This window comes from Ursus arctos, unplaced genomic scaffold (genome assembly GCF_023065955.2).
Source record: "Ursus arctos isolate Adak ecotype North America unplaced genomic scaffold, UrsArc2.0 scaffold_34, whole genome shotgun sequence".
Lineage (NCBI taxonomy): Eukaryota > Metazoa > Chordata > Mammalia > Carnivora > Ursidae > Ursus > Ursus arctos.
In genome coordinates, this window is record NW_026623030.1 from 29,722,687 (window position 1) to 29,750,491 (window position 27,805).

The 27,805-nt window shown below is 50.9% G+C and overlaps 1 protein-coding gene and 1 long non-coding RNA gene across 5 annotated transcripts in view; one reads left to right on the forward strand and one right to left on the reverse strand.

Annotated features, from left to right (window-relative positions):
- Nucleotides 1-320: 320 nt before the first annotated feature.
- LOC130542440 (uncharacterized) lies at nucleotides 321-4,306 on the reverse strand. The gene is made up of 2 exons (XR_008956990.1): nucleotides 4,058-4,306; nucleotides 321-3,661 (listed from the first exon to the last, which is right to left on the reverse strand). It is a non-coding gene; the product is annotated as an uncharacterized LOC130542440 (long non-coding RNA).
- The window catches only part of ADGRD1 (adhesion G protein-coupled receptor D1), a 140,975-nt gene continuing 116,794 nt past the window's right edge, over nucleotides 3,625-27,805 (forward strand). Inside the window, exons 1-3 of one of the 4 annotated variants that reach the window (XM_026514669.4) lie at nucleotides 17,810-18,566; nucleotides 18,659-18,695; nucleotides 27,191-27,274. In XM_026514669.4, the coding sequence (XP_026370454.2) occupies nucleotides 18,504-18,566; nucleotides 18,659-18,695; nucleotides 27,191-27,274 (184 nt within the window). In that variant the 5' untranslated portion in view covers nucleotides 17,810-18,503. Of the gene's footprint in view, nucleotides 3,749-17,809; nucleotides 18,567-18,658; nucleotides 18,696-27,190; nucleotides 27,275-27,805 lie in introns of those variants that run through there. The other 3 variants (XM_026514670.4, XM_057305803.1, XM_057305802.1) reach the window with 3 other exon arrangements.

Sequence of the window (27,805 nt, forward strand, 5' to 3'; positions counted from 1 at the left end):
TGTGGTTAATAGACCTCCAAAATTTAGGGTCAAGGAAATAAAAATAATGTGGACGAAGACACATTAACGCTGTCGGTATCTTAGTTCTGTGACTCAGATGACCCTCTCTGTGGCAAACATGAAGATACCTGATAATTACCGTTAGTCATTGCTGGACGTCCGTGTTCCCCAGGCCAGGGCACTGAGCATTATTTCAAGGTACTCTTTGAGCGTCTGTGCATTGACGCCCCCATCTCTGCACCCACACGACACGCACGCTGTGGGGGGCTTTGGTCCTCGAAACCATCCCCCAACACAAAACAAAATCAGCAAAATCCTTATTGCATCTGTTTAATTCCTTTTCTGATGAGAGGAGTGTCAGACCCGTTAGACGGTCGACGGCCTCACCACTGCATTTTAGCAACGATAGGAGATAACCCATCTCCTCTGGAATTCTCTGTGGGCTGGGAGGCTTTATAGGAAACGGGGCCAGGCGGCAATGAGACCGAACAGCTGGGAGTTCATTAAACTCTTCTCTCCCAGGATTTACTAAACATTTTAGGACCAGGAATGCATAGGGATCGCTGAGCTATATTACCAACCAAATTCCAAGAGAAAGCACCTTTTTTTTTTTTTTAATTTAACTATAGATTATCTTTTTTTGTGGTAAAGTGAGAGGTAAAAAACTCACCCTGATGAGATTTCTGCCGGCTCCAAAGGGAGAGTTTTAGTAAGTTCATCTCCCTCCCCCTTGGTCATAGCCACTTGCCAAAACGATATCTAATTTATTGAATTCCAAGTGATTTCATTAAAGAACAGACTTTGGTTGGGGTGCGAGCACTCAGAGGTTGATATTGGGGCTAATGGGGCTCTCGGGTCTCAGAAGAAAAGGTAAAAGGGAAGGACCTTTTATTGTGGAAAGATTCAAGATAGCTGAGCAAGGAAGAGAGGCAGAGAGGCACTTCCTCCTTGTTTTTTAAAAAGTTACTTTTAAGGAATTGACTGTGGTGTCAGCTGCCTCTTTGCCTGGTGAGTTCCAGTTCAATTGGCAAGGGAGGTGCATTCCACGGACTCTTAGCAAAACACCACATTGAAAACAAATAAATATGGGTGAGCCCGCAGGAGGAGAGGAGGGAGACGTCTGCGGGGTAGTGAAAGGTTCTTTTGTTAGGAGCCCCAGCTGCTGCGACCCAGGCGGGGACCCAGGGGGGCCGCTCTCCGGAAGGAGGGACACACACACACTTCAGAAAGCGAGCTGAGAAGTGGGTATTTCCACCCCCTTCAGATTACAAACCAAAAACTCAACAAGGACATTTTTAGTCATGCAAGTGGTTTCTGAAGTGGTTCTTGTGGGCAATGGGTGAGTTCTCAGGAGCCTCACCAGCCCACGACGTGGAAATCCGTGATTCAACTGTGAGATGCGAGGCCTCCAGGAGCCCCCTTCCTGTACCTCAGCACAGAGCCGCCGGCAGGTCCCAGGGTAAGCCCGTTCCCAGAAGGGTTTCCACTTTGTCGATGGTCTCACAACGCCCAGCGAGTCTCGCCAGTGTCCAGGCCGCTCCGGAAGGGCCCCCGACATGGCGGCAGGGCGAGGATGGGTTCCGTCTGCCCTCAGCTCAAGCAATCACCTTCTCAGACCCACATGGGCCCTGGCAGAGCAGGGATCCTGGGGAAGCCTGGTTATCTATTGAGCTCTGGGCTTCTGGGGTTTTCAGCACCTCCTTCTCCTTGATGCCAGTCCCCACCTGACACCAGCCTGATCCTTCTCAGATTCATTCTTATTAAATCGTACAACCACGTACCTGCTTGCTCAAGCCAAACACCCAGCCCCCTTCCTTGGCCTCATCTGGCTCACATTACATCCCCGCCACTCTATTACCCGAAGTGCATCTTGGATCACCCTACTTCCTGCACGCCACCCCCCAACCACCCTGGCCTGAGCCGCCATGACCTCTTGGTTGGATGTCTCCAAGAAGCTTCTCAACTACACTTTCTGCTTCCTGTGGTCCTCTCCCTCCAGCAGTCTACCATCCATACAACAGCCCCAGCAATCTTCTAGAAACGTAAGTTAACTCAAGTGCCGGGCTCTTGAAACCTTCCAGTGGCTTCCCATTCCACGTTCAACACAGTCCTGCCCCTTTTATGGCCTCCCCAGCTGTTCTCCAGCCAGCCCGGCCTGCTTCCAACCTCCTTTGCTTACCCTGTTCTAGCCACGTTGGTTTTTCTAATTCTCAATACCAGGCTCGTTTTTGCCTTCGGGACCCGGTGTGGTGTGTGGCTTACTCCTCCTTCAGATGCCTGGATCCTTCCAGTCACTCAGCACTCCGCTTCAATATCCCTGTTCGGAAGGATGTTCTTCCCTGACCGTCAATACCGCCGTACCTCCACGCCCTACCGCCAGTCAGGGACAGCAAATGGCGTTTAGATAAGTTTATCTAAAGCACTCATCAGTGTTTCCAAATTTCTCACTTTCTGTGTACGTGTGTGATTCTCCCTCCCCTACACTGAAATAGCAGTTCCTTGAGGGCACACACGGGTTTTTCTCGTTGACGACGCCATCCCAGTCCTTGGACGAGTATCTGGGGTACAGTCGATGCCCCATAAGTATTTAATGATAAGCAAATTCTCTGAGAGGTAGTGGCAGATGGACTACAGAGGGCGGGGAGCTCGGTCTGGTCTGTTGATGGGTCGATGGGCGCGTATGCAGGTTATCCCCAGACCGCGGCTGCCTGGCTGTCGCTGAGTTTCTGTGACGATACGGACACGTTAGAAAAAGGTTTCATTGGGCGCATGGAGGCAGTGGTTGTAAGAGAAAAGGCGGGTGTTGAGTTCTGTCTCAGGACTTCTCAGCGTCCATGATCACGGGAGCCCGCGCTCTCTCTCTCTCTGGAGAACCCTAACTGCCACACCTTCCCTCCCTCCCTCACCCCACAAATTTGTATGAAGCCTGAATTGGATTCCACACGAGTTGATCCGATGTGGCCTTTGTGCTCCGGGAACTAATCATCTAATAAGAGAATGAAGGTAAAGACTCACACTCAGAATGCGAGGCGGAATTTAAGGAAGACCTTGGATAGCGTGACGCCCGGGGCGCTCAGAAGGGGAGGCCGACCGTGAGGTCTCTGGGTTGGGGCATTAACCCAGGAGCCAGGCTGTCTGGGCTCCATCACCTGGTCCTCTTTTTATTACTTGTATCATCTTTGGCAAATGATCTAATGGTCTGTGACTCCGTTTCCTTGCTTAAAAAATGTAGGAACCGGGGCGCCTGGGTGGCACAGCGGTTAAGCTTCTGCCTCCGGCTCAGGGCGTGATCCTGGTGTTATGGGATCGAGCCCCACATCAGGCTCCTATGCTGGGAGCCTGCTTCTTCCTCTCCCACTCCCCCTGCTTGTGTTCCCTCTCTCGCTGGCTGTCTCTCTGTCAAATAAATAAATAAATAAAATCTTAAAAAAAATGTAGGAACAATTAGTACCTACATCATAGGGTTATCAGAAACACGAGGCAGAACGATGCAAACACGACGCTTCAAACAGCGCCTTAGTGTTCGATACGCGGATGGAGGACGGCGACGCTGGCAGCATTTGGGTTTCAGATGAAGAGGGCAGGGGAGTCCCCGTGGCGTTGTGCGGAGAGAGGGAACAGGAGGGGCGGGGAGATGTCTGGCAGCCTCCGAGATGCTCAGCTGGGAAAACAGGAAGGGGAAGGGGACGGTCATTTCGGGAGCTGTGTGGGGCCACAGTGGGGAGGGACCCATTGTAAGTAATGTCCGGTGAGTAATCCTATGTCACTGAGGACTTTGAAGCAGAGAAATTGCTGAGACGCCTCACTTTCTGCAAGAACTTTCCCGCCCCGAAATGTTGGGTGACCTATGATGACTTGGCAAAACTCGCTTCTTTCCTTTTGCTTGACTTTGTTTTACTCTGATTTTTTTCTCTAGTCCCTTCACGAGGAAGCTCAGAGGATTGATCGGGGACTGTGATTCCCCCCCTCAGGGGCCCCCCACCGATTCGGATAGGTCGGAGTTTCATTTCCACCCAGTGGAAAATACCGTCTAGCTTCCCGCGAGCGCTACTCTTACCTGTGGATTAGCTGGGAACGTGTTGTTTCATTTCTGAAGAGCCGGAAATTTACCTGTTATTTTTCCGTGATCGATTTCTGGCTCCGTTTCATTATGCCCGGAGAGCATCCCTGGTCTGACTTCACTTATCTGCATTAATCAGGATTCAGTTTATGGCCTAGGCTATGTGAATGTCTCATGAGCTCCGTGTGCTCTGCTGTTGTTGGGTGGAGTGTCCCATAAATGCCAATTACATCCAGATGGTCCCTCGTGTTGCTCATTTCTTCTAAACCCCTTGCTGATTTTCTGTCTCCCCGTCCTATCTGTGGCCGGGGGAGGAGTGCTGATGTCTCCATTGCAGCTGTGGATCTGTCTCTCCTTTAAATTCTGTCAGGCTTTCTTTCACGTGGTTTGAAGCTCTGTAGTCAGGTGCACACACATTTAGTATTTATTTGAGAGAGAGAGAAAGAGAACCAGAGAGAGAGAGCGAGCGCACAGCAAGGGGAGGGGCAGAGAGAGAGGGAGACAAGCAGACTCCCCACTGAGCAGGGTGCCCGATGCAGGACTTGATTCCAGGACCTTGGGACCATGACCTGAGCCGAAGGCAGACCCTTCACCCACTGAGCCACCCAGGCACCCCCACATTTAGCATTCTTATGTCTTCTTGGTGAATTGACTTTTTTTTGTATGTACGATCCCTCTTTGTCTTTGCTAATTTCCTTTGTTCTGATGTCTGTCTTGTCTGATACTAATATGACCCGTCTAGCTTTTTTGGGGGGGGGGTGCAATTCGTGTTTGCATGGTATATCCTTTTCCATCCTCTTTTTCCTGACCTGTATCATGACGTTTGACGTGAGTCTCTTGCCGATAGCCAGTACTTAGGTCATAATATGTATCATATGACTTCGGTATCCGTGAGTTTGGATTTAGGTCTCTACTGTTTTATATGTAGTTTTTCTGTTGGTTTCCTTTTTGTGCCTCTTGTTTCCTGTTTCCTGACTTCTTTTGGTTTATTGGAGTATATTTGAGCATTTCATTTTATTTATTATTTTGGTTTTGACTATATCTCTTTGCATAATTTTTTGATGGTTGCCGTAGGGATTACAGAGTACATCCTCCACTTTTCACGGTCTAATTAGAACCAGTATTTTACGACTTCAATTTGAATATAGAAATCTTGTCTCTTGGGACGCCTGGGTGGCTCAGTTGGTTAAACGTCTGCCTTCTGCTCAGGTCATGATCTCGGGGTTCTCGGATCGAGTGCCACGTCCATCAGGCTCCTTGCTCAGTGGGGATTCTGTTTCTCCCTCTCCCTGCTGAGCTCGCTAGCACACTCGTTCTCGCAAATAAATAAATAAAACCTAAAAAACCCCAGAAATCTTGTCTCTCTAAGGGTCTCTGTATGCATGGCTGACTTACGTGTTCTGTCTGTAGACATTAAAGGCTCCACCAGCCAGTGTTTTTGTTTTTGTTTTTGCTTTTGACTGTTAAACACGTTTAAACATTTTGGAGGGAAGAACAGTATGCTGTATTTACTCACATACCTACTGCTTCTGTTGCTCTCTCTCCATTTCTAGGGAATGGAGCCCAAGGAAGGTGAGTAAAGACTAAGATACAGGAATGAGTTTCCCAGTGAGCTTAACTGAGTCCTGAATGTGGTCCTGCTATCTTCTGGACTTTTCATAGCTTGAGTTAATACATAACATTTTATCCCTGTTCTTTTTTTTTTTTTTTTTCCTTTTTAAAGATTTTATTTACTTATTACAGAGAGAGAGCCCAAGCAGGGGGAGTGGGAGAGGGAGAAGCAGGCTCCCCACTGAGTAGGAAGCCCTACATGGGCCTCGATCCCAGGACCCCAGGATCATGACCTGAGCCGAAGGCAGATGCTTCACTGACTGAGCCCCCCAGGCGTCCCTTCCCTGTTCTTTAAGCCTGTTTTGAGTTGGATTTTCTATCATCTGCAGCAGAAAGCACCCTGACTGACGCAAAGCAGGAGGTTTGGGGAAGGGTATCGCGATGGTTAGTTACAGTTCGAGTTTTTGTAGGCTGATCAGTGACAAGACTGTGGTGAAATTCAACTGGATTTCAAATCCAAATATCTGTCTTTTTTTGATTTCTGGTTTAATGCCATTTGTAGGGTCTTTAGGAAATTCAGGATTCGATTATTTGTTGGTCTGTGCTCTCCCAGGAACGAGTCTCTTGACATGCTGCTCCATCTCTGAAGGTTTCTGTGGAGCTTGACATGATTATTTGCAGAGACAGTGAGTAAAGAATTAATTGCTAGCTTTGCTGCAGTGGCTCAGCGTGGTTGTCAAAAGGTGCGAGGTAATTGATTGTCTTTTTCTCTGCAGCTGATTTCACTCCTAAATGGCGAACTCTATTGTTAGCTGGATGATATGCTAATTGCTCATATGATGACGGTCGTAGTAATGACAGATGATGATTACTTGGTGCCTCACTGTCTCTTAAGATCCCATCTGTTAATGAAAATGGGCTTGTTGGTAGGTACCCCATGACTGTTTAAGCAGGTGAGTCCAGAGGCAAAGCAGAAAACTCACTTGGGACTGAGAAATCATCTAAGATGAATAGTCAAGATGAGGCCCAAATCAGCACGTCAACTGTATCAGTTAGAGATTATTTTCAAGTGCGAGTAACTGAAAGTACACTCCAGTGGCTCAGCCTACAGAATGTTTTTTTTTGTTTTTTGGGGTTTTTTTTGTTTTTGTTTTTAGAGAGGGAGGGAGGGACAGAGGAAGAGGGAGAGAGAGAATCCCAAGCAGACTCCCTGCCGAGCATGGAGCCCGACACCAGGCTCGATCTCATGACTCTGAGATCATGACCTGAGCCGAAATCAAGGGTCGGATGCTTAACCAACTGAGCCACCCAGGTGCCCCGAGTATCTTCTTTTCTTGCATGAGGACGTCCGGTTGTTCCAATCCACGCATTGAAAAGACTATCCTTTCCCCATGCCGATCCCTGGCACTTGTGTTGGACATCAAGGAGCAGGGTAGGTGTGGGTCTATTTCTGCGTTCTCTCTTCTGTTCCGCCCGCACAGCGTGTGTAACTTTCTGTTGGTATCACGTTCTATCAAGGACTGCAACTTCATAGGAAGTCTTGAAGTGTTCCATCTTTGTACATATTTTTCAAAATAGCTTGAAAACGGTTCTAGTTTCTTTGCCTTTCCAGATGAGTTTTAGAGTTAGCTTGTTGATTTCTATAAAAAAGATCCTGGTGGGATTTTGATTGGGATTTGAGTGGGATCATTTGGGAGAGGATTGACATTTTACCAATACTCAGTCCTCCAACCCAAGGAGGAAGTAGATCTTTCCATTTATGTAGGTCTTTTTGCACAAACTTTGTTAGATTTATACCTATTTCATTTGGGTGCTCTTACAAATTACCTTTTTCATATTTTAATTTCCAGTCATTCATTAGTAGCCTATCAAATTCAATAAATTTTTTATGTCGGCCATATTTCTTGTGTGACCTTAGTAAACTCACTTGTTTGTTCAAGTAATTTATATACTATAAAATTCATCCATTTAAACTGTACAACTCAGTGTTTTTTAGTTAATTGACAGAACCATGTAATCATCACCGTAATCTAATTTTAGGACATTTCATCACCTCAAATCCAGACATCTTTCTTTCATTTGGATTTCTGTTTCATTCTATTATGATTAGAGAACATACTTTATATGTTTTTGATATTTCATATTTGTTGAGGCTTTTTTTATGGATCAGAATATGGTCTATTTTGGTGAATGTATTATGTGCACTTAGAAAGGATGTCATTTCTCTGGTGTTGAGTGTTTTATAAATCATTAAGCCAATTAGGTCGATAATGTTGGTCAGCTCTTCTATAGCCTTAGTGATTTTCTGTCTACTCATTTTATTGATTACTGGGAGAAGAATCTCTGAATACAGCTGTGGGCTGGTCTATTTCTTCTTTCAATTATAGCTGTTTTCGTACTGTGTATTTTGTAATTCTTTGGTTAGATATATATGTGTTGTTGCTGAATTCATCCCGTGGTCCTTACATAACGATCCTCTTTATCCCAGAGAATAACTCCTGTTCTGAAGTCTACTTTGTCTGATAACATGGCCATTCCAATTTTCTTTTATTTTGTGTTTGCAAGATACGTTTTTCCTGTCTACTTTTACTTTCAAGCTAGCTAGGTATTATATTTAAGATATATTTCTTGTGGACAGTGTATACTTGGGTCTTTCTATTGTATCCAGTCTGTGTTATTTGGTGTGTTCAGATCATCTAAATTCAATGCAATGATTGATATGATTGGTATTAAATCTGCCATTCTTGCCAATTATTTTCTGTTTGTTTAATCTGGGGTTTTGTGGGTTTTTTTGTCCTCCTTTTATCATTTTTTGCTGCTTTTGGATTAATTCAGAATTTGTTAAGATTCCATTTTATGCTTTATTATTAGCTTATTATTTGTACTTCTTTTTTTTTTAAGATTTTATTTATTCATTTGACAGAGAGAGAGACAGCCAGCGGGAGAGGGAGCACAAGCAGGGGGAGTGGGAGAGGAAGAAGCAGGCTCCCAGCGGAGGAGCCTGATGCGGGGCTTGATCCCAGAACGCCGGGATCACGCCCTGAGCCGAAGGCAGACGCTTACCGACTGCGCCACCCAGGCGCCCCTGTTGTTGGTACTTCTATAACATTTTTCCCAGTGGTCGCCCTCAGGCTTACTAAGTGGCTTTTCAGTGGCTAGCATAAGCTGTATCTCTTTAAATAATCACATACCACGCTCCATAATCACAGACCACTTCATGTGTAGTGTACACGCCTCACAGCTTGTGCTCCCACCTTCTCCCTTCTGGCCTCTGTGATTTCCCCTACACTTTATGTTTACATACGCTATCAACCCACTGCACATTCTGTTCTTTTTCCTTTAGTCGTTTTTCACTTTACCGCAACCCAAAATAAGAGAAAGTGTCTTTCCTACTCATACCAACTGTAACGCTTTCTGGGTATCTTCCTTTCTTCATGTACATCCAGGTTTGTCTAAAGTCATGTTGTTCTGCCTGAGAATTTTTGTACGTGTCTCTTCGTGCTGGTCTGCTGGTAACGCGTTCTCCCAGCTTGTGTTCCTCTGAAGAAACGTTTATTTCTCTTTCATTTTTCATTGAGATACAATTAACATACCATAAAATTCACTTTTTTAAAATGTAAAATTCAGCTCGCTTCAGCAGCACATATATTAAAATGTGAAATTCAGTGATTTTTAGTATATTTGTAATATTCATGAAATTCAGTGATATTTAGCATATTTGCAAGATTTAGTATATTCACAGGTATACTCACAAGTCTATTCATCAGTGTGTTCGTGAGTACATTCAAAAGCATATTCACAAGTGTATTCATGGGTGCATTCAAAAGTGTTCATGACTATACTCACAAGTGCATTCATGAGTGTACTCACAAGTATACTCACAAGTGTATTCATGAGTATACTCACGAGTGTATTCATGAGTGTATTCACAAGTATAGTCACGAGTATACTCACAAGTGCATTCATGAGTGTACTCACGAGTGTATTCACGAGTATACTCACAAGTGTATTCATGAGTGTACTCACAAGTATACTCACAAGTGTATTCACGAGTATACTCACGAGTGCATTCACGAGTGTACTCACGAGTGCATTCACGAGTGTACTCACGAGTATACTCACAAGTGTATTCACAAGTATACTCAAGTGTATTCATGAGTATATTCACAAGTATGTTCACAAGTATATTCACAAGTATGTTCACGAGTGTATTCACGAGTATATTCACAAGTAAAACCATTACCACTATCTAATTTCAGAACATTTTCATCCCCCCCCGATGAAATTCCATACCCACGGTGAGTCACTCCTCACCCCCCATTCCATGCCCTCCCTTTCATTTTGAAAGATGTCACTACGTCTAGATACAGACAGGGGTGTAGCTAGAGATCCAGGTCCAGTTGCTGGATGCACAGCTCTGAGCAGCCTGCCCCCACCACCCCTGTACCCCGTGTGTCAGATACTTCCCTGTGTCATCCTTTAGCTCCTGTGGTTTCTGACACGAAGCCCCCTGTAACTCTCGTCTCTGCTCCTCTGTAGGTACTTTCCCTTGTCTGCCTTCGCCATCTCTGTTAAGTCTGATTTCTCGAAGTTTGATGATCACGTGTCTAGGGCAGTGTGTGTGGTGTGAGGTACTCATCTGGTTTGGGATTGCCTGAGTTCTTGGGTCTGTAACTGAACGTATTTAGTTATTTCTGAACATTCTTGGCCATTTTCTCTTCAAATACTTCTTTGGTCTCCTGTTCACACTTCTACTTCTGGAATTTCAATTATGCAAGTGTTAGATTATTTGATATTATGACATTGCTCCTTCATGCTGTTTTTTAAAAAATTGTTCTTTTAATTTTCACTTTATGCATCAGTCTGGGTGATTTTAATTGGCCTATCGTAAGGTTCACTGGCCCTTTCCCTGACTGTGTTGAGTCTCCGGATGAGCTCAAAGAAATGTTTGCTCTGTTACCCATCTTATTTTCAGGGATACCATTTCTGCTTGAAATATGCATTCCTTCCTATAATTTCCATTTGCCCGTGAGTGTCGTCCTCCTTTTCCACGAAAGCATCGATCGTGATGGTCACAGTTATTTAAAACTTTCGGTCTTGTAATTTTGATTGCTTTGTCTGTTGATGGTGGGTTGATTTTTCTTCCTTGCTGTGTGTATCATTATTTGAGAATGAAAGCCAGGCATCATGTTTCAGACCGTGGAGGCTGAGGTACATGGTATTCATGCCGGGACATGGACACAGCTATTTTCCGCTAAACCATCCGTATGTGTGATCATGCAGGCATGTGCACGCACATGCGTGTTCACACGCACACATGCACACACATGTATACACCGACACATGCGTGTAAGCACATGCATATGCACCTGCGGGAGTGTTTGTGTGTGTGCACACGTGCAAGAATGCATATGAATGAACACGCATGTGTATGCATGTGTGTATGTGTGTGCAGGGTTGTGCATGTGCATGTCACAGTGTGTGTACACACGCATAGGCATGTGCACATGGGTGTATGCATGTGTAGGCGTGTGAGCATACTTGTGCATGTGCGCATGGGTACGTGTGCATGTGTGCTAGTCTGGAGTGGAGCTGGGTTTGGGCTCTCCTGCTGTGTCGCCTTCCCTGCAGGGCTGGCTCGATCCCTCTGGCACAGTCTTGCTCTGGGGTGGGCCTTGGTTCGGCAGAGGGGGTGTCTCCGTGTTCCCGCTCCACTTCGGCTTCACGCCTTCCTTGTGTGCCAGGACGTCAGGCGTCTCCCCTTGTGCTCTGGCTTCTCCCGTGACCAGGATGCTGCTGCTCGCTAGCCTGGTATGAGGTGGAGGGTGCAGGATTCTGTTTTCCCGGTCCAGCCGCAGCCTCCGTGGCCCCATGTTTCGGTGTCTTGGGGCCTCGTGTCTCCCGCCTTTCTCCAGCTACAGAGGTTTCCCTGTGCCCTGGGGGTGCAGCACCAGCTGTCCTTCTCCCAGCGACGTAAGGACTTTGTTCCTTGGGGAGAAGGGTCAAGGCAGGCGTCCTGCTCTGCTGGTGGTGCGTGTGCCCCTCTGACAGCTGCCTGCCATCTTTCCTCTGGGTGCCTGCCAGGTCACAGAGCAGAGCCTGAGAGCGGCTGCGTGCTCCCCTTGGTCTGCAGCTCTCACACCAGCCCGCACCCCACCTTTCCAAGCTCATCGCAAGTCCTTCACTGCGTTCTTCTCACTGCTGGGGCTCCGTGTTCCTCCTGCACCCTGCCACGTGCAAGCTGGCGCTCACGTCCCCTTTTCCCTTAGATTTCAGGAAAATCTCGCTGCTCGCTGATGGGGTTCAGGAAAAGTGACGATTCTGTACATTAGGAGGCTGTTCTGGTTGTGGAGGGTGGTGCGTCCTAGGATGAAAAGCTTGTGGTTTCCATTCCCATGACAGCCTGAGAGCCGCCCCACCTCTATTTCCCACTGCCGTACTCCAGCCAGCAGAAAGGGTCAGGGTCAGAAGCCTTCAGGAAGACCAAAGATCCAAAGGGACTGGCCTTTCAAAGCTTTTCGTCAGAAGCCTGTGCCAGACCTCCCGTCTGCGTCTTGCTGCGTGTAGTCACATGGCCACCCTGGCTGGAAGGGAAGCGATCATTTTTCCTCCAACTTCTAAATCTCCATTTATTTATTTATTTATTTATTTATTTATTTATTTATTTATTTATAAACAATTTTTTTAGTTTTTATTTTAATTCCAGTTAGTTAACAGTGCAGTGTTAGTTTCAGGTGTACAATATAGTGACTCAACACCTCCATACATCACCCCCTGCTCATCGTGACAGGGGCCGTCCTTCATCCCCATCTTCTATTTCCCCCGTCCCCCACCCCCTCCCCTCCGGTGACCAGTAGTGTGTTCTCTGTAGTTACCAGTCTGTCGTCGGCTACCCTGTGCCTTTCCCTTGCTCATCTGTTTTGTTTCTTAAATTCCACGTGAGGGAGATCATTGGTATTTGTCTTTCTCTGACGGACTTATTTCACTTAGCGTTATACTCTCTAGCTCCATCCATGTTGTTGCAAATGGCAAGATTTCATTCTTTTTCATGGCTGAGCAATATTCCACCACCCACACACGCACATCTTCTCTATCCACTCATCTGTCGACGGAAACTGGTTCCATAATTTGGCTACTGTAGATAATGCTGCCATAGATGGCAGGGTGCACGTGTCCCTTTGAATTGCTATGTTTGTATCCTTTGGGTAAATACCTAGTAGTGTGATTCCTGGATGGTAGGGTAGCTCTACTTTTAACATCTTGAGGACCCTCCACACTGTTTTCCAGAGCCGCTGCTCCGGCTTGCATCCCCATCAGCTGAGTAAGAGGGTCCCCTTTCTCCGCATCCTCACCAACACCTGTTGTTTCTTGAAATGTGGATTTTAGCCGTTCGGACAGGTGTGAGGGGATAGCTCATTGTGGTTTTCGTTTGCATTTCCCTGAAGCTGAGCGGTGTTGAGTGTCTTCTCCTGCGTCTGTGGTCCATGGGCAGGAAGAGATCATTTTGAACGGAGCCTAAATACACTTGGATTAATCAAATACACTTGGGATTCTGCGTAGAGAGAACGAAGGAGGAAAAGGGCAGTTGGCAATGTCTGCCATGCATCTTCCTGCTGGAAATACTCCTCGACAGCCAAAGTTTCTTTACCCCCCAAAGCTCACATGTGTGCGTGCAAGCAGACTCGTCACTGACTCTTGAAGCCTGGACGTGGATGCCCGCGGCCCATGGGACCGACAGGCCTGGTGGCCGGTCTTGTGCTGGTTCTCTGGACGTGGAGCCTGAGGCAGAGACTTACCTGTGAGTGGGTGTGTGACTCCGGGGGCAAAGGCGTGAGCAGGCAGGCGGGGTCGTCAGTTCAAGGAGACCTGAGCTGCTGGGCTAGAGTGCAAGGGTGGGGCCACGTTCATCCCTGGGTCTCTGCTCAGCGGCGCTCACTAAGCACTCCCATTTCTGTGTGCTTATGCCTGTGCCCCGCGGGAGAGGCCCACGCCGGCCCGCAGGACGATCGCTGTTGGGAGTGAGGCTGGTGGAAGCCAGTGTGGCGCTGATCGTCCTAACGTGGCAGGGCTAAGAAGTGAGGCTGGGAGGTGAAGGAGAGGCGTTCAGGACCCAGGCCAGCAGGGTGGAGCGTCTCTTCCCTCCAGCCCCGGCTCCTGCCACTTTCCCTCTTATGCCTGCGTTTCACTGAATGCCAGATTGCTGCGGTTCTCGAATTGGCCAGGACTCTTAATTGCAAGGGACAGAAACCAAGCTCAAAACTGCTTGAGCCCAAACGTGCATTTACTGGTGCCTGTCAGTGAGCTCGCTTCAGGTCTAGCAGGATCCAGGGGCTCAGCCGACACCATCAAATCTCTCCCTTGCCCATTTTTCAGTTTGCCCATTTTTTTCCCTACTGTTGGTAACTCTTTCCTTTGTAGTGAGAAAAAAAATGGGCATCGGTAGCCTTAATTGAAGGTCATTCTGGGTTAGCAGTTCCAGTGGGGAAGGGGAGCCTTCACTCCCAAGGTCAGCATCTGTCCCAGGGAAGGCACCCGTGATATCAAGTAGGTCCCCTGCACAGCTGCGGACAGCTACAGGGCCCGGGGCACGGAGGTGCTGTGAGCCTTCCTGCCGCTCCTGTGCCCACCACGGTACCCGCAGTCCCAACGGGAGCACGTGGGTGGGTGAAGGAAGCGTTCTGCAGAGGACTTTTGTCAACAGAAGGGGCCGGGACCTGGATTGGCAGGAACACCGCGTGTCTGTGATGCACCCCATGCTGCATCCAGGGCACTAGCCCATTTCATAGCTTTTTCCAGAATGTTCTTCCTTCCCTTGAGAAGAGGAATTCCCTGACTCCTTCACACCATGTCCTGGCTGAGTTCACCTCCCCAGCTCTGTAACCCCCTCAGCTTTACGGCCCCCGTGTGCTGCCTGCACACCTGAACACGTGGCCGGGCCCAGCCACACGGGACACGCGCACCTCTGGCAGCTTCTCAGCCGCTGGTTTCTGGAAGGCAGTGTGGCTGGGGGAGGCGCATTAGGGGTGAAGAGAAGGGGCGTCAGGAACTCGCGGTCCGCACAGACTTTCCACCCCCGGGCGTCTGGGCAGCTCCTCATGTGCTTCGCGAGGTCCCAGGCTGTCCTCCTGCGGGCGCGAGGACACGTGTCCCCTTGGCACCTGCCGTCCCTGCACAAGTCACCCAGTTAAGTCTCCACTTGCAGCCAGCTTCACCCCTGGAGACACGCACTGAATACAGAGCCTGATGAGGACTTAGGGTCATTTCTTCTTCTTCTCTTTCCAGCTTTCTTAAGGTATAATCAACAAATAGGATGGTTATATTTAAGGTGTACTATGTGACGACCGGATACATACATGTTTGATACACATACATGAAGGGATTCCCACAATAGAATTAACACAACCATCACCTCACACCTGGCTCTTTTGCTTATTTATTTATGTATTTTTTGGTGAGAACACTGAAGTTCTACCCTTATAGGAAATTTCAATTATACCACACGCTATTATCCACTGTAGTCACCACGTCGCACAGTAGGTCCTCAGACCTCACTCGTATTTGGCCCCTGCCAGACACATCCTACCATGTTTCTATGAGTATGGATCCCATATGTAAGTGATGTTAAGGTCCCATTGAAAATATTTAATTAACGTCTACCTCAGTGCAAACCTAATATACTTTTACCAAAGCATGAAAACATTTTTCTCTTTTAAGTCGGACACACAGGCACTCATTCAGAAAATGCTGGATACGGAATACCCATTAAGTACGAAGCTATACTTACGGGAATATAGCCCCAGGAAACAAGAACTCCGTGTCGAAGAGACATCTGCTCCCCCACGTTCATTGTGGCATCGTGCGCAGTGGCCGGGACGCAGAGCCAGCCCGTGTCCACCCGTGGGTGAGCGGGTCCAGAAGATGTGGGGTTTACACGCAATGCAATATGGCTCAGCCGACAAGCGTTACGCTGGGTGAAGTAAGTCAGAAAAGGCAAATGCCCTATGATCTCCCTTACATGGGGACTCCGAACAGAACAGAACAAAGCCCCAAACTCCAGGAACGAGATCAGGTGTGAGGCGACCAGACGTGAGGCGACCAGACGTGGCGGGCCAGGGAGGAGGAGAGGAGAGAGGTGCTCACATGGTCTGAACGTGCGAGAGAAATAAGCACCAGGGACAAGCGCACAGCGTGGAGACACAGCCGTGTGCTCTATGGGACGGTCGTGGAGAGCAGATCTGAGAGTTCTCAGGACAAGGAAGAAACGTTGTTTTTCTCCTCCTTTGTGTGTAGGAGATGAGAGATGGTAACTAGACGAACCGTGGGATCATTTCACAGTCCATGTGAGTCAAACCAGCACACGTACACCCTGGATCCGCACGGTGCAGCAGGGGGTCTGACAGCTGGGTAACACCAGGGGAGAGTGCCAAGTCCTGTTCTGGGGGCTGAGGACATGGAAGGAACAGGGCAGAGGAAGGTCCCTGCTGCCACGGGGCTTGCGCTGCGGTGGGGAGACACGGAGAGTGGGGGGAGGGGGGCTGAAGACGTAAACGACATCAGACAGGGAAACGTGATGTGGAGGAAACGGGCAGGGAGGACTTCAGGGAGGGAGCCCTGGGGCCAGGACGCTGCCAGGGAAGGGCCCGAGGCTCACCGTGACCCGCCTTGCCGTGGCCCCGGCCCTGTGCCCGCCCGTGCCCCCTCCAAAGTCCGCACGCCCCGGGAAACACCGCTTCGGAGGAAGGTGGGCTCATCTCAACACCGGCAGGAGACGTGGGAAGGGCAGGTGATGTGAATTAGCATGAGCGCAAGGTCTGGGGCTCGGATCAAAAGCCAGTCCTGGTGAGTGTGGACACCTGGGGGCAGCGGCCTCATTGGCTTTACCTGCAGTGTTCATTACTGCCATCGAGTTGGGTGCTCCGTGATCTGATGACACTTGCGAGGTTAGAAAAGGCACTTGCTGGCTTTGCTCGGCCGTGGGAATGGGAGAGGTCCACGCACAGAGCGCTCCGTTGCGTGGTGTTCAGTGAAGGCCGTGCAGGCAGCCGGCGGCGCGCAGAGCCTGGGGACAGCGAGGACCTGGGTGGTAAACCGGTTTTCCTTGGCAGTCAGCCTGGCGGCAGGGGGAAGGTCGCTGTTTCAACGCCCGAGCGTTGGGGTTCAGGGCTCTCCCGTGCGTGAGGGAGGCAGCTGCCCCCAGCGGCGATCTGGAACCCTCTGCAGCCACACGGGGAGGCTGGGGGCTGGCGGGCCTCGGAGGCTAGGGCGCTGCCCGCGTCACAGACACTCACCTCGCGCTTGACATCCTGGTTTGGGGTTTTTTTCCTCTCGCATGGAGACTGGAAGGCATTTTCATATCCTCTTTAGGAAGTGCTTGGATTCAGGACTTTATTCCATTTAAAGTCAGGACAAAGGAGACGACGCTCTTAGCTAACATTTCATGGGTGTTGTGTCTACTTTAGAATCCTGATGGCGGCTGACGTTTACAGAGTGACAGTTTTTCCTCACAAGCGTTTATGGAGTGCTGCGTCGTTCCCAGGCACGGCTCTAGCGGCCCTGTATGCGTGCCCTCGTTTCTCGTTACAGCCTGTGGGGTAGGAAGTGCCGCCTCCATCCCAGAGACAAGGAGTCTGAAGCACAGGGAGGGTCAGCGAGTTGCCCGAGAGCACACAGCTCGCAGGTGCTGGAGACGGCCCAGGGAGGCGAGCGCGGGTCAGATTACAGAGCAAACTACAGCCTGTGATCGTGTGTACACGTGTGTGTGTGTGAGCACGAGCCGTGTGCGAGCATGTGTGAGAGTGTAAGTTTGTGTGGGCCTGTGAGCCGTGTGTGGACATGTGTGTAAGGGTGAGTATGAGCCTTGTGTGAGCGTGAGTGTGTGTGAGTGTGAGCGTGGATTTGGGGTAGATTGGAGAAACTTTTGGTCTTGAGTAGACTGAGGCTCGGGACGGCCAAGGGTGTGACTCTTATCCCCTGGAGAACAGGATCCTGGATGCGGGCGGTTACGGGGTTTGGCGTGATTACACCAAGGACTCTAAATAATCCCATGGCTTTCACCTGCCTCAGAAAGGGTTAAACAGAAAAATGTGGTCGGCACGTATCTGGGGGCACGTGGGTGTGGTTTATTTCCCTTTTCCATCTGTGGATCACCTTCTTGCTTCCTTCAGACCAGCAAGGCTCTGCTCTCCACACAGTTTAAGGCTTGTCGTCCTTTTCCTCGTTCGGAACATTCGCTCTGAACTTGAGGGTGCTGGCGGGAGGCATCTGACCCCCGCGGACGCCCGGGCCCGTTTGGGCCGCCAGTTGTTCTCAACGGACTGGTGTTAGGACCCAGGAAGGACGCCGCGGCGAGGGGTATAAATAGAGAAGCAGAGCCGAACAAAGTTTGAGCCGGAGCCTGACATCATTGCCTCTCCACCCCGAGCTGGGGCCGCCGGGGCGTCGGGCTGAGTCAGAGCGGACGGGGCTGGCCAGCGGGTGCTCGGCCGGGGCAGGCGGGAGCGCCAGGACCCCGCGCCTCCCCCGTCTTCTCGGCCGCCCACTCCACGGGAGGACAGAGGGGTCTGATTCCAAGCCCGGCCGAGACAGACGGGCACTCCTGAGAGGACAGCCGGCCCCGCGGGGCTCCGGAGCGGCTTTGGGCCGCCGTCCCAGGCGTGCGCGCCAACCGTGCTCGGGTTCGCGGGCGAGGAAGACACGCGTGGGCTCTGGGGCCGGCGAGGAAGACACGCGTGGGCTCTCGGGCCGGCTGCGTCTCACACGCTGAGCAGAAGCAGACCGTCCTCTTTCCGGAACCTGTGAAAATGTCCCTTTCCTGGGGAAGTGAAAGTTAGGGCGCCCGCTCGGTGGCAGAGCGTCGGGAGTCCGCCCGGACGGCGCTCTAAGTCGGGGAGCCATGAGGCGGCCGCCGCGCTGGGCCGGGCAGCCCTGGCTGCTGCTGCTGTGCTGCCATTTCCAGGTAACGTCTCCCGCGGCTCTTCCTGGGGTCCGACTGGACCTCCCGCCGGCAGCGGCCCTACGGTGTCTGACGCTCTGGTCTTTTGTGTGCAGGTGCGCGGAGCCTACTCCAGGTCGCCGGCCCATCCAGGTAAGGGGGCGCCTCCTGTGCGGGTCACCGCCTGGCGCAGGGCTCCCCACACGGTGTGGTCGCTTGTCTCGGAGGCCCACAGAGAGTGGCCCTTCTGCAGGGCCCCTGTCCCCGGCTGGCCACCCTGCCCTTTGTCTCCTGGTGCTCTGCTCCCCCTGGTGTCAGACCTGGCCTCTGGCTCCTGGTCTTCGCCACCTTAGAGGAAGGGAGGGTGCACGCGTTCTGTCTGCTGCCCTCATCCCGCTGTGGGTCTCCATGCTGACTTAGGGCCCCGTCCTCTCTGTCCCCGTCCCAGCTGGGGCTCGCTGTCCATGGGCCAGTGCCAGTCCTCAGTCTGCAAGCTGTCCCTGAGTGGCGTGGCTGCGTCACAGGTGCAGGCGTGTGGAAGGAGGGGGCCTGGTGAGCCGCGGGAACCCCCTGTGGCCACTGTACCCTTGGCTTCCTGGCTGCTGTGTGTGGTGGTGAGGAACCCATCGAGGTCCCTGAGCCCGTGCTCGAGAGCCATGCAAACAAACCCTGACCCATTGGTGAGCACGCCTCTGACTCCAGGCTCTCACCGGCCACTGTCACCTGCAGCCTGATCCCCTCCAGGGCACCATCCAGACAGACCCTACGGGTACAGCCAGCATCCCCGGGCCACCCATCTACAAGGCCAGGCCTCTGCTGGGAGCCCCAGGACCTCGGTCGTGGGGCTGGACCTGTCTCCTTTGTGGGTACCCCAGCAAGGCGGGGATCACTGCCTGGACCACCTGTTTCCGTGGCTGGGTGTTACCACCTCTTTTCCACCCACATGCCCAAGTTCAATCTTCTGTTGGAAAAGGTGTGAAGGCCATGAATTTCTATGTGCTCCTCTTTCCCCAACCCAAGTGTGGACGGAAAGAAAGCCGGGCTCTGCGGCTCAGGCATCACACCGAGGAGCATGTGTGTCTGCCCTGGGGCTCTCCCCTTCCTGCCGGAGCCGGCTGTGGCTCCCGCTGGTTTTCCAGTGGACAAGAGTGAGGGAAGATGTCAGCGGGCAGACGGGAGGTAAGGCAGCCCCCAAGACCCAGGCTGCTGCCCGGGGTGGGAGAGGAAGCCGAGAAGTGGCTTCCAGATCGTACCCTGGCCACACTACATCCACACACGTATCCACACCCATGTATACACACTCACACGCATATACACGCACCCCCACACGTGCACACACATTCACACCCATGTACACACACCCACATACATGCATATACACGTCCAAACCTATCCACACACACAGCTGTGCACATGCGTCCACAGGTGTGCGCCCAGGCCCTTGACCCTCAGCTGCGAGGACTGGTTTGAATTCAGTCTCTGCTCCACATGGAAACGTTGCTCGTCTCTTAACGCCCTAGCTTCCTGACCTGGCTTCCTCCAAACCAGCAGCACAGAGACACAACGGTGGTGGGCGAGCGTGGACAGCAGGGAGCCCGCGAGCCTGCGGGGAGAGCTGGAGCTGCTCAGCCTTCTTACTGACATCCACACCCATGGGCTCCCTTCTGGTCTCACTTCCCGTGTCGGGGTCTCTCCTGTCCTCGCCGCCCCCCACCCTGTTGAGAGTTCATTGTCTGCCCCTCCTCCCTCCTTCTTTACCGTAATGACAGAGGCGGACGCTCCCTGGACAGGACCGTGGGTGTTCCCTTGCGGACGAAACCCTACTGCTTGCATTTCCTTCCTTCCCCTTTCCCTCCTCCCCTTCTTCCTTCTCTCTGTGTCTGTCTGCCTGCCTCTCTGTGTCTCTCTGTCTCTCTCTGTCTCTCCCTGTCTCTCCCTGTATGTCTCTCTCTCTGTGTCTCGGTGTCTCTCTCTCTTTGTCTCTATATCTGCCTCACTGTCTCTATCTCTGTGTCTATCTCTTTCCGTATCTGTCACTGTCTCGGTCTCTCACTATCTCTGTCTCACAGTTTCTGTCTGTCTCTCACCGTCTCTGTCTCTCACTGTCTCTGTCTCTCACGCTCTCTGTCTCCCCTTATCTCTCTCTCCCATCTCCTTCCTCTCCCTCCTCTCTCTCTGGCCCTTATGTCGTCTGCTCTCCCTACATCCTGCGGGGAAGTCTGACCCCCCCCCCCCCCCGTGCAGCACCTGCACCAGGAGGCCGCCTTCCCTTCTGCTTCTGGGGGTGCCGACCTGCAGGGTCCCCGGTGGGGAAAGCCTGGCCCAGCACCTGTCAAGGGCACCCGCTCACAGACACGGAGACGTGCAGGGAGCCCGTTCCTGAAGGGGGAGCATTTGCAAACCGCCTAGATCCCCACCCGCGGGGAACCGCTCTGTGACTTGAGCCTTGACTTCTAAGGAACGCAGAGCAGCATTTACAAATGCCAACATAGCGGGTGCTCGGACGTACGTTCTGCGGGGTCCCCACGGGGCCTCTGAGGGAGCCTGTGTCCTCCTGCAGGCGAGAGGTGGGTGTTCCAGAGAGAGCAGGCGGTTTGCCGGAGGTCGCCGGGTATACGTGGTGGTGACCTCAAGAGCGCTCGTGGGCTCAGACACGTAAGGGCACTTGGGGACCACGAGAGCGTGGTAGGTGCAGAGCGCAGGTGTGCACAGGACTTCGGGCGAGCCTCCGGGAGGGCCCCCTCTTTCCACTGCGGCCACTCTAGACTTGCCTTCTTGAGGTCGTGCCGGGACTCGTGTGCCGTCCCTGTCTTGCTGTGACCTAGCGCACTCCCCCCGCTAGTGTTGGCCTGACTGCGCGCCGTGGGTCGTGTGTGAGCGGAATCAGCGCGGACGGCCAGCCCGCCCACGGCGGCTCCCAGGGCACCGTCCTCGGCTTGTCTGTCTACACCAGCCCAGGCCACGAGGCCTTTGCCAGATGTGTGTCTTTACCGCGTAGACACGTGTTTAGTTCTGTAAATAGAGGGACAACCTGAGATCATTCTGAGCCTTCGTATTATCAGTGTTTACCTGTGACCGTGGACTGTCATTTTGGGGAAGTGACCGCATTAAACCTTTCCCCCGGCCCCAGCCTGCTGAGTCCTTGCTCCGCTCCGAGGACAGTGCTGAGAAGCGCGATGGTTGATAGACCTAAACCCGTAAATGGCGCCAGCCAAGAAATTGCCGCGCATTTAAAAAGTTTACCAACATGCTGTCTATAACTTCTCTAAGGAGGAAAAGGGACCTTGCCCAACCCCGTTATCCAGCGATTCCCAGGCCTGAGGTACGTAGAGCAGCTGGTCCCGGCCCGTCTCCGGGAGGTCGGGGTATCTCCCCTCGCGGCCCTGTTGCGAGGTCTGGAAGGCCAATGCTTGTGGTGATTATAATTCCCTCTGGTTGCAGACTAGTTTTTTCTCTGTGCAAATCAACAGTTTGTTCCCTTCATTTATGTACTTTTTATTGAGGCATAGTTGACTTACAACATTAGTTCAGTTTCAGGCGTAAAGTGTCATGAGTCAATATTTGTACATATCGCAAAATGCTCACTGCAATAAGGTGAATCAACGTCGGTCAGCACCATGGTGCTACGTGGTCTGCAACGGGCTGTCTGAGCCACTAGGTCCTGGCAGAAACTTCGTTCATCTTCCCAGTGCAAAGTGTTCGTGATGGAATTTTTAAGAATAATGTTTATACTCTATTGAACGAATGGAAATTTGAGCAGTAGAGATTTTGGGGTGTATGTAGTTTCAGAAGTATATATAAATATATATTCTTTCTATGTTTATCCATTCGTTTATTCATCGTTGCACTTCATTCTGCCTACGTAATTTTAAAAAATTTATCACTGAGATTACTGTTTTGGGGAGAATCCAAATGCAAAAGTGTGGCTTACGCAGACGCACACCCTGCAGGCCTGTGTTAGACGTGAGATTGGGGTACAGATGGGTCGGAGAGTCTGACAACCCACAAAAGTGTTCAAGTACTAGTGAGTGCCGTGGGCAAACAGGAAGGAGTTGGCAGACAGGGCGCAGGGTGGTGGTGCGTGGGCTGTCGTCTGGGCCAAGGCTCCCGTGGTCGGGATGCTGGTGCTCGTGGCAGGCAGTCCTGTGGGCAGGTCGAGAAAGACTGAGCGGGGCCGGCTCCGCGACCGGCGGGGACTGATTTCCTCCGTGGTGCACCCTTCTGTGGAACGAGGCATGGGACTCTGGGACTGACTTCCTGCAGCTTCCGGGATGAGGGTTCCAGCGCACGAGTCCTAGTGAGGGGCGGGTGTGCGGGATCTGGAGGAGAAGCTGGAAGGGAGAAAGGCAGGAGCACCGGCTGTCCCGCGTCCCTGCGCCTCACCACGCTGAGTCCAGCACGTTGCATCGGGGTGAGAAATGATTCCCGGAGAGCTCTTTATGGCCGTGGCGGCGTCGGCCGAATACCCCCCTCTCGCTCCTTTCATTCGTTAGGGCCACAAGTCCCAGAAGGAGCCATGTAGTCAGGTTTGCTGTCTTGTCTAACCAGACACGTGGTCTTTTTGGAGTTTATCCGATGGAAACCAGGGTGCTTATACGACCTGGACATCTCAGGTCACCTGTTTTGGGGAACGTAGCCCCAGAGGGTCGGTCTTACCCCCAAAAGAATGAGATTTGCTTGTTCTGAGGACCCTCATGGGTTTTTACGCCCAAGGTTGTAAAGGGGAACCTACGTGTTGAATTTAGCTCTTAGGCACGTCTCGTTAGCACCATGCAATGCTTTAGTTAAAATAATCAACTTAATTGATAACGTGAAGATTTGGGGAGATTTCAAATAAAGAATTGGCACAGTTTGGGTTTCTGACTGCTCCCTAAAAGCGGGAGAACTGGCTGTGCTGGGTGGACTTCCCTGCAGAGTTGCGGGGACAGCAGGGGGCGGCTCCAGTCCTCAGACAGGACACACACGTCCAGCGAGTCCCAGACCCCACCAGTGGGCCGTTTCCAGCACCTGCTGCGATTCCGCTGTGCTGGGCCTGCCAGGTGGGAGACAGCTGTGAACGCCCCCCTGGGCCCGGTGCCCTGTGCACATTTCTGTTTGCGAGCCCACCACTGTGCGGCTCCAGTCCATCCAGCCATCTCAGTGTTGCCCGTATGTGGCGGCTGGGACAAGGCCGTGGGGCTTTATCCTTGTCTGCAGCTCAGGGATATGGGATAGCGGGCCCTCTGCGACCCCAACCCCTTTCTCTTACAGACTCTTGGTAGCTCGGGGGGCTCCCTGTGCGAACAAGACCACCATCCTGTTCTGTCAGCCTTTCTGCCCAGAACAGGTAGGTGGTGGCCAGTTGTAAACAGGGATGATAGGGAAGGATTTACCATCCACAGCGTTAGTTCTATGAAGATGTGGGTTGTGAAGAAGATACCGCACCTGTTCCTGGCACGATGGATGTCATTCCCTTTTTGATCCCCCCCCTGCCCACCCCAGATGAATTGAATAACAAGTCAGCGATGTTTCCCCTCTTCAAAATGAATATCGTACATTTTAGGGGGGAACGCATGGCAGAAATGGAAATGAGTGTTTTTGATTTTGACATTTCACCGTCTCCATATTGCATTGATAGAGCAGGGCCATTTCGAGTGGACGTCAGCTAAAGCCACGTGTCTCCCCATTTTAAGTTTTTAAAGGAATGCACGTCCACACGTTCGAACAGAGCAGACATAGAAAGGAATGGAAATCTTCCGTCTTCCACACAGTTGGTCAGTTTCCTCGCCCCTAGAATACGGCCGTCCGTTTTTAGGCTTTCCATGCAAAATCTCTCTCTCTCCCTTTCCATCCCACCTCCCTCCTTCCCTGCCCAGCTGGTGCGTTTCCCACACATGGTTGGTACTAACACATTTTTCTCTCACCTTGATTTTTTGACAATACAGCTTGGGGAAATTTCACATCAGGACACGTGTATCAGCCTTGTCCTAATGACCTTCTGGTCCGTTATGCAGCTGCTCCGTGCTTAGCACACGGCCCCTCCGCTGATGAACGTTATTCACACGCTCTCGATGCTGTAAACCAGTACCCCGTACATAGCTCTCCGATCCCATGTGTGAGTCTGTCTCTAGCACGAACTTCCAGGACCTGAATTACTAGGTCAAAGTGCACTTAAAAGTTGTGTAAGTCATTGCCGTATTGCCCCCCAGAAAGGCTGTACCTTCCGCCAAAAACGTGGTAGAACTTGCCAACTTAGTACATCTGTTTGTCAGTCGGCTGGGTGAGCTGGGACAGGCGAGTTTAAGGGGAAAAAAATGAGCAAGGTTGAACATCTTTTCATACATTTAAAAATAATTTGCATTTCTTTTTTTTTTTTTTGGACTGCCTGTTGATGTCCTTTGCCCCCATGTTCTGCTGGTTTAAATTTTCTTAATAGTGGGAGTTTTAATGAATACAGTAAATTTAATACATTTCTTTAAAAGGAAATCAGCACATTTCTGTTGCATGTATTACATACACATGACTCCCCGGTTCAATTTAGCTTGATTCATTTTCACGTACGGAAATATTTAAAAAATTCTCATAGATTTATCACCTGGTTTCCTCAGAAGCTTTTATGTTTTATTACATTAAAGGCTTTTAAAACAATTTTTTTTAAAAGATTTTATTTATTTGAGAGAGAGTGAGAGAGCACGAGTGGGGGGAAGGGGCAGAAGGAGAGGGAGAAGCAGGCTCCCCGCTGAGCAAGGAGCCTGATGCGGGACTCGATCCCAGGACCCCGGGATCATGACCTGAGCTGAAGGCAGATGCTTCATGGACTGAGCCCCCAGGCGCCCCTCCATGCAAGGTTTCCTCCTTCTGGAAATGTGTTATGGAGTAGGGAGTGAGTTAGGAGTCTTGGTTTTTTGCAGATGGCTAGTTGGCTCTGAAACTTTGTTGTGTGCTTCTCCTCTGGTTTAAAAGACCACTTTTACCATGAGCTAGCTTCGCGAGTGCATGGCGATATTTACGGGTCTTTTCCACCGAACTGTCTATGCGTAAGCAGCACCAGATCCTCTCTGCAGCGGCGACCTCATGACAGGCCTTACTCTGTGTGAGGGCCGGGCCCCCCGCCCCTGTAGCCGTCCCCCCCGCACAGGTTTGTTGGCGATTCTTGCTTGTTCCCTTTTCTAGATAAGCTCTGTCATGAGCTTCCTCTCACACAAAATCTCTCAGCATGTGTACAGCAAATCTCCTCATGTTTATATATGAATTCAAGGGTTGGTTGACATTTTTACCATTTTGAGTTCCTTTTTCCAAAAATAGGTTATAAAATGCTTCATTTATTCAAAGGTTCTTGTCCATCCCTCGGTGTTATTTTATTGTTTCCTTTGTGAGAATTTTGTACGGTTCTCATTCTTTCGCACTTAAGTGTCTTCTTTTTGTGGGCTGCGTTGACAAAAGAGAACGTTCCTTCCATTCTGTGTTCGCGTTATCGTTTGAATACAGGGAAGCTGTTGACTTTCGCGGTCACGTCTGTATAGACCTCCTTACTCGCTTCTTTCCTGGTGTGTAACAGGGCTTCATTTACCAAATTCCTTCCTTATTTGTAAGGGTGTTTCTTTTTTTTTCATTCTCATTATGAGACATACCTCACTTGAAAATAATGATCCCGTTATCTCCTCTTTAAACATTTTTTTACGGTGAATAACACAGAGACGACTTTATTAATTTTTACTTCTCTATGATCTGGCAGACCCTTCGGGCGGTGGACGATTATGTCGTCATCTGGACCATTATGTCCACTTCTGGGAACTAATCACAGAGAGCTAATCCGGGAGCTGATTGCAGCCAGGAGAGGGGCTGAGCGTGTGGGGGGACGCCGCCCCCCCGGACTGTCCCCCCAGATTCCACGACGGACCCTGGATAGGAGCAAATAAGTGAAATGGTTCATGGGGTATTAAGTGGGACGAGCAGAGTAGGACACAGTGTATCTGCACGAAATCCTGTCTACCCAAAGTACAAGGGTCATGACGGAAATCCTGACGCGGTTAATTTTTAGTATGAAGCAGAGTGAGAGCAGAAAGACCGGGAGCCGTCAGGGGGAGACTCGGCGTGAGCCTTGCACGTCAAACCAGCCAGCGGGGCGACTTCTGAGGAAGCATCGGCCCCTCGTCTCTACAAATAGGCAAACAATATAATTACTTTACAGGTTATTGTTACAATAAAACAAGGAGTCAGGAGCCTTACACAATGTTGGTAACACTGGTGCCAGTTTCCTCCTCTTTTTAAATCCCCGCAACCTTATTTCTTTCCCTCGCCTGACTGCGTCGGGTATGTCCTCTAAGACAGTATAAAGCAGTAACGGGACAACGGCCACTCTTCCTCCTGACCCTAACGGACACACTTCTTGTGTGGCCCCATTATGCCTGGTGGCCGCTGTTCCCTTCGGTTCAGAGGTATCTGCTCATTCCTATTTATCACGCTTTATCCCATTAAGGAAATATTCACCCATTTATAATTTATTAAGAGCTCTTTTTCAACCCCGGAGTGTGTGTGGAATTTATTCAGATTCCTCTTCGGTGAGTCCCACAGTCTCTGCGATGTCCCTCCTCCCTCCGTTCACGTGGAAGGTAAGCGGTTCCCCTCCTGATGGTGATTTAACGTGTTTATTCTTTTCTTCCCCCAAGGGTTTGAGGTCTTGGCTTCCGCTTCCCATTACTGGCCGCTGGAGAATGTGGACGGCATCCATGAACTTCAGGACACACATGGAGGTAGACACGGGTGGTGAGAGAACCCGAGGCCGCAGGGACAGGGGACGCGGGGTCAGGGGCCGTCAGGGGAGACAGACGTGGGCAGCGTCCACTGCGAACCCAGGAGATCAGTGGAGATTAGTGCACGTTCAGCAGCTTTCGCCTAATGCCTGTTCACCCGAAGTATTTTACTAGAACCTTGACATGTCCTTATCGTGGAAGGACAGAACTTGTGACTCTAAGTCTCATTAAGGTGTGCACCTTCCCCCCGATAACCTTAGAGCAGAAGCAGCTGTTTGAAGCTTGAAGCTGCAGATGGCGGGTCCATCTGCCTACGAGTCTAGATGGACGTGTTCCAGACAAAACTGGCGTAACCCACACGCCTGCCGGAACCGGGGTCCGCTTGAGCCGAGCGCCGAAGGGCGTGCCAACCAGCACTAACGTGCACTTTGTGGGGTCACCGTTTCACTCGGCAGAGGTCCCCCCGCCTATCAATCGGCTTCTGCACACGTCACTGGCAGCTCCCTTGGAAAGACCGAACGTCACCCAAGA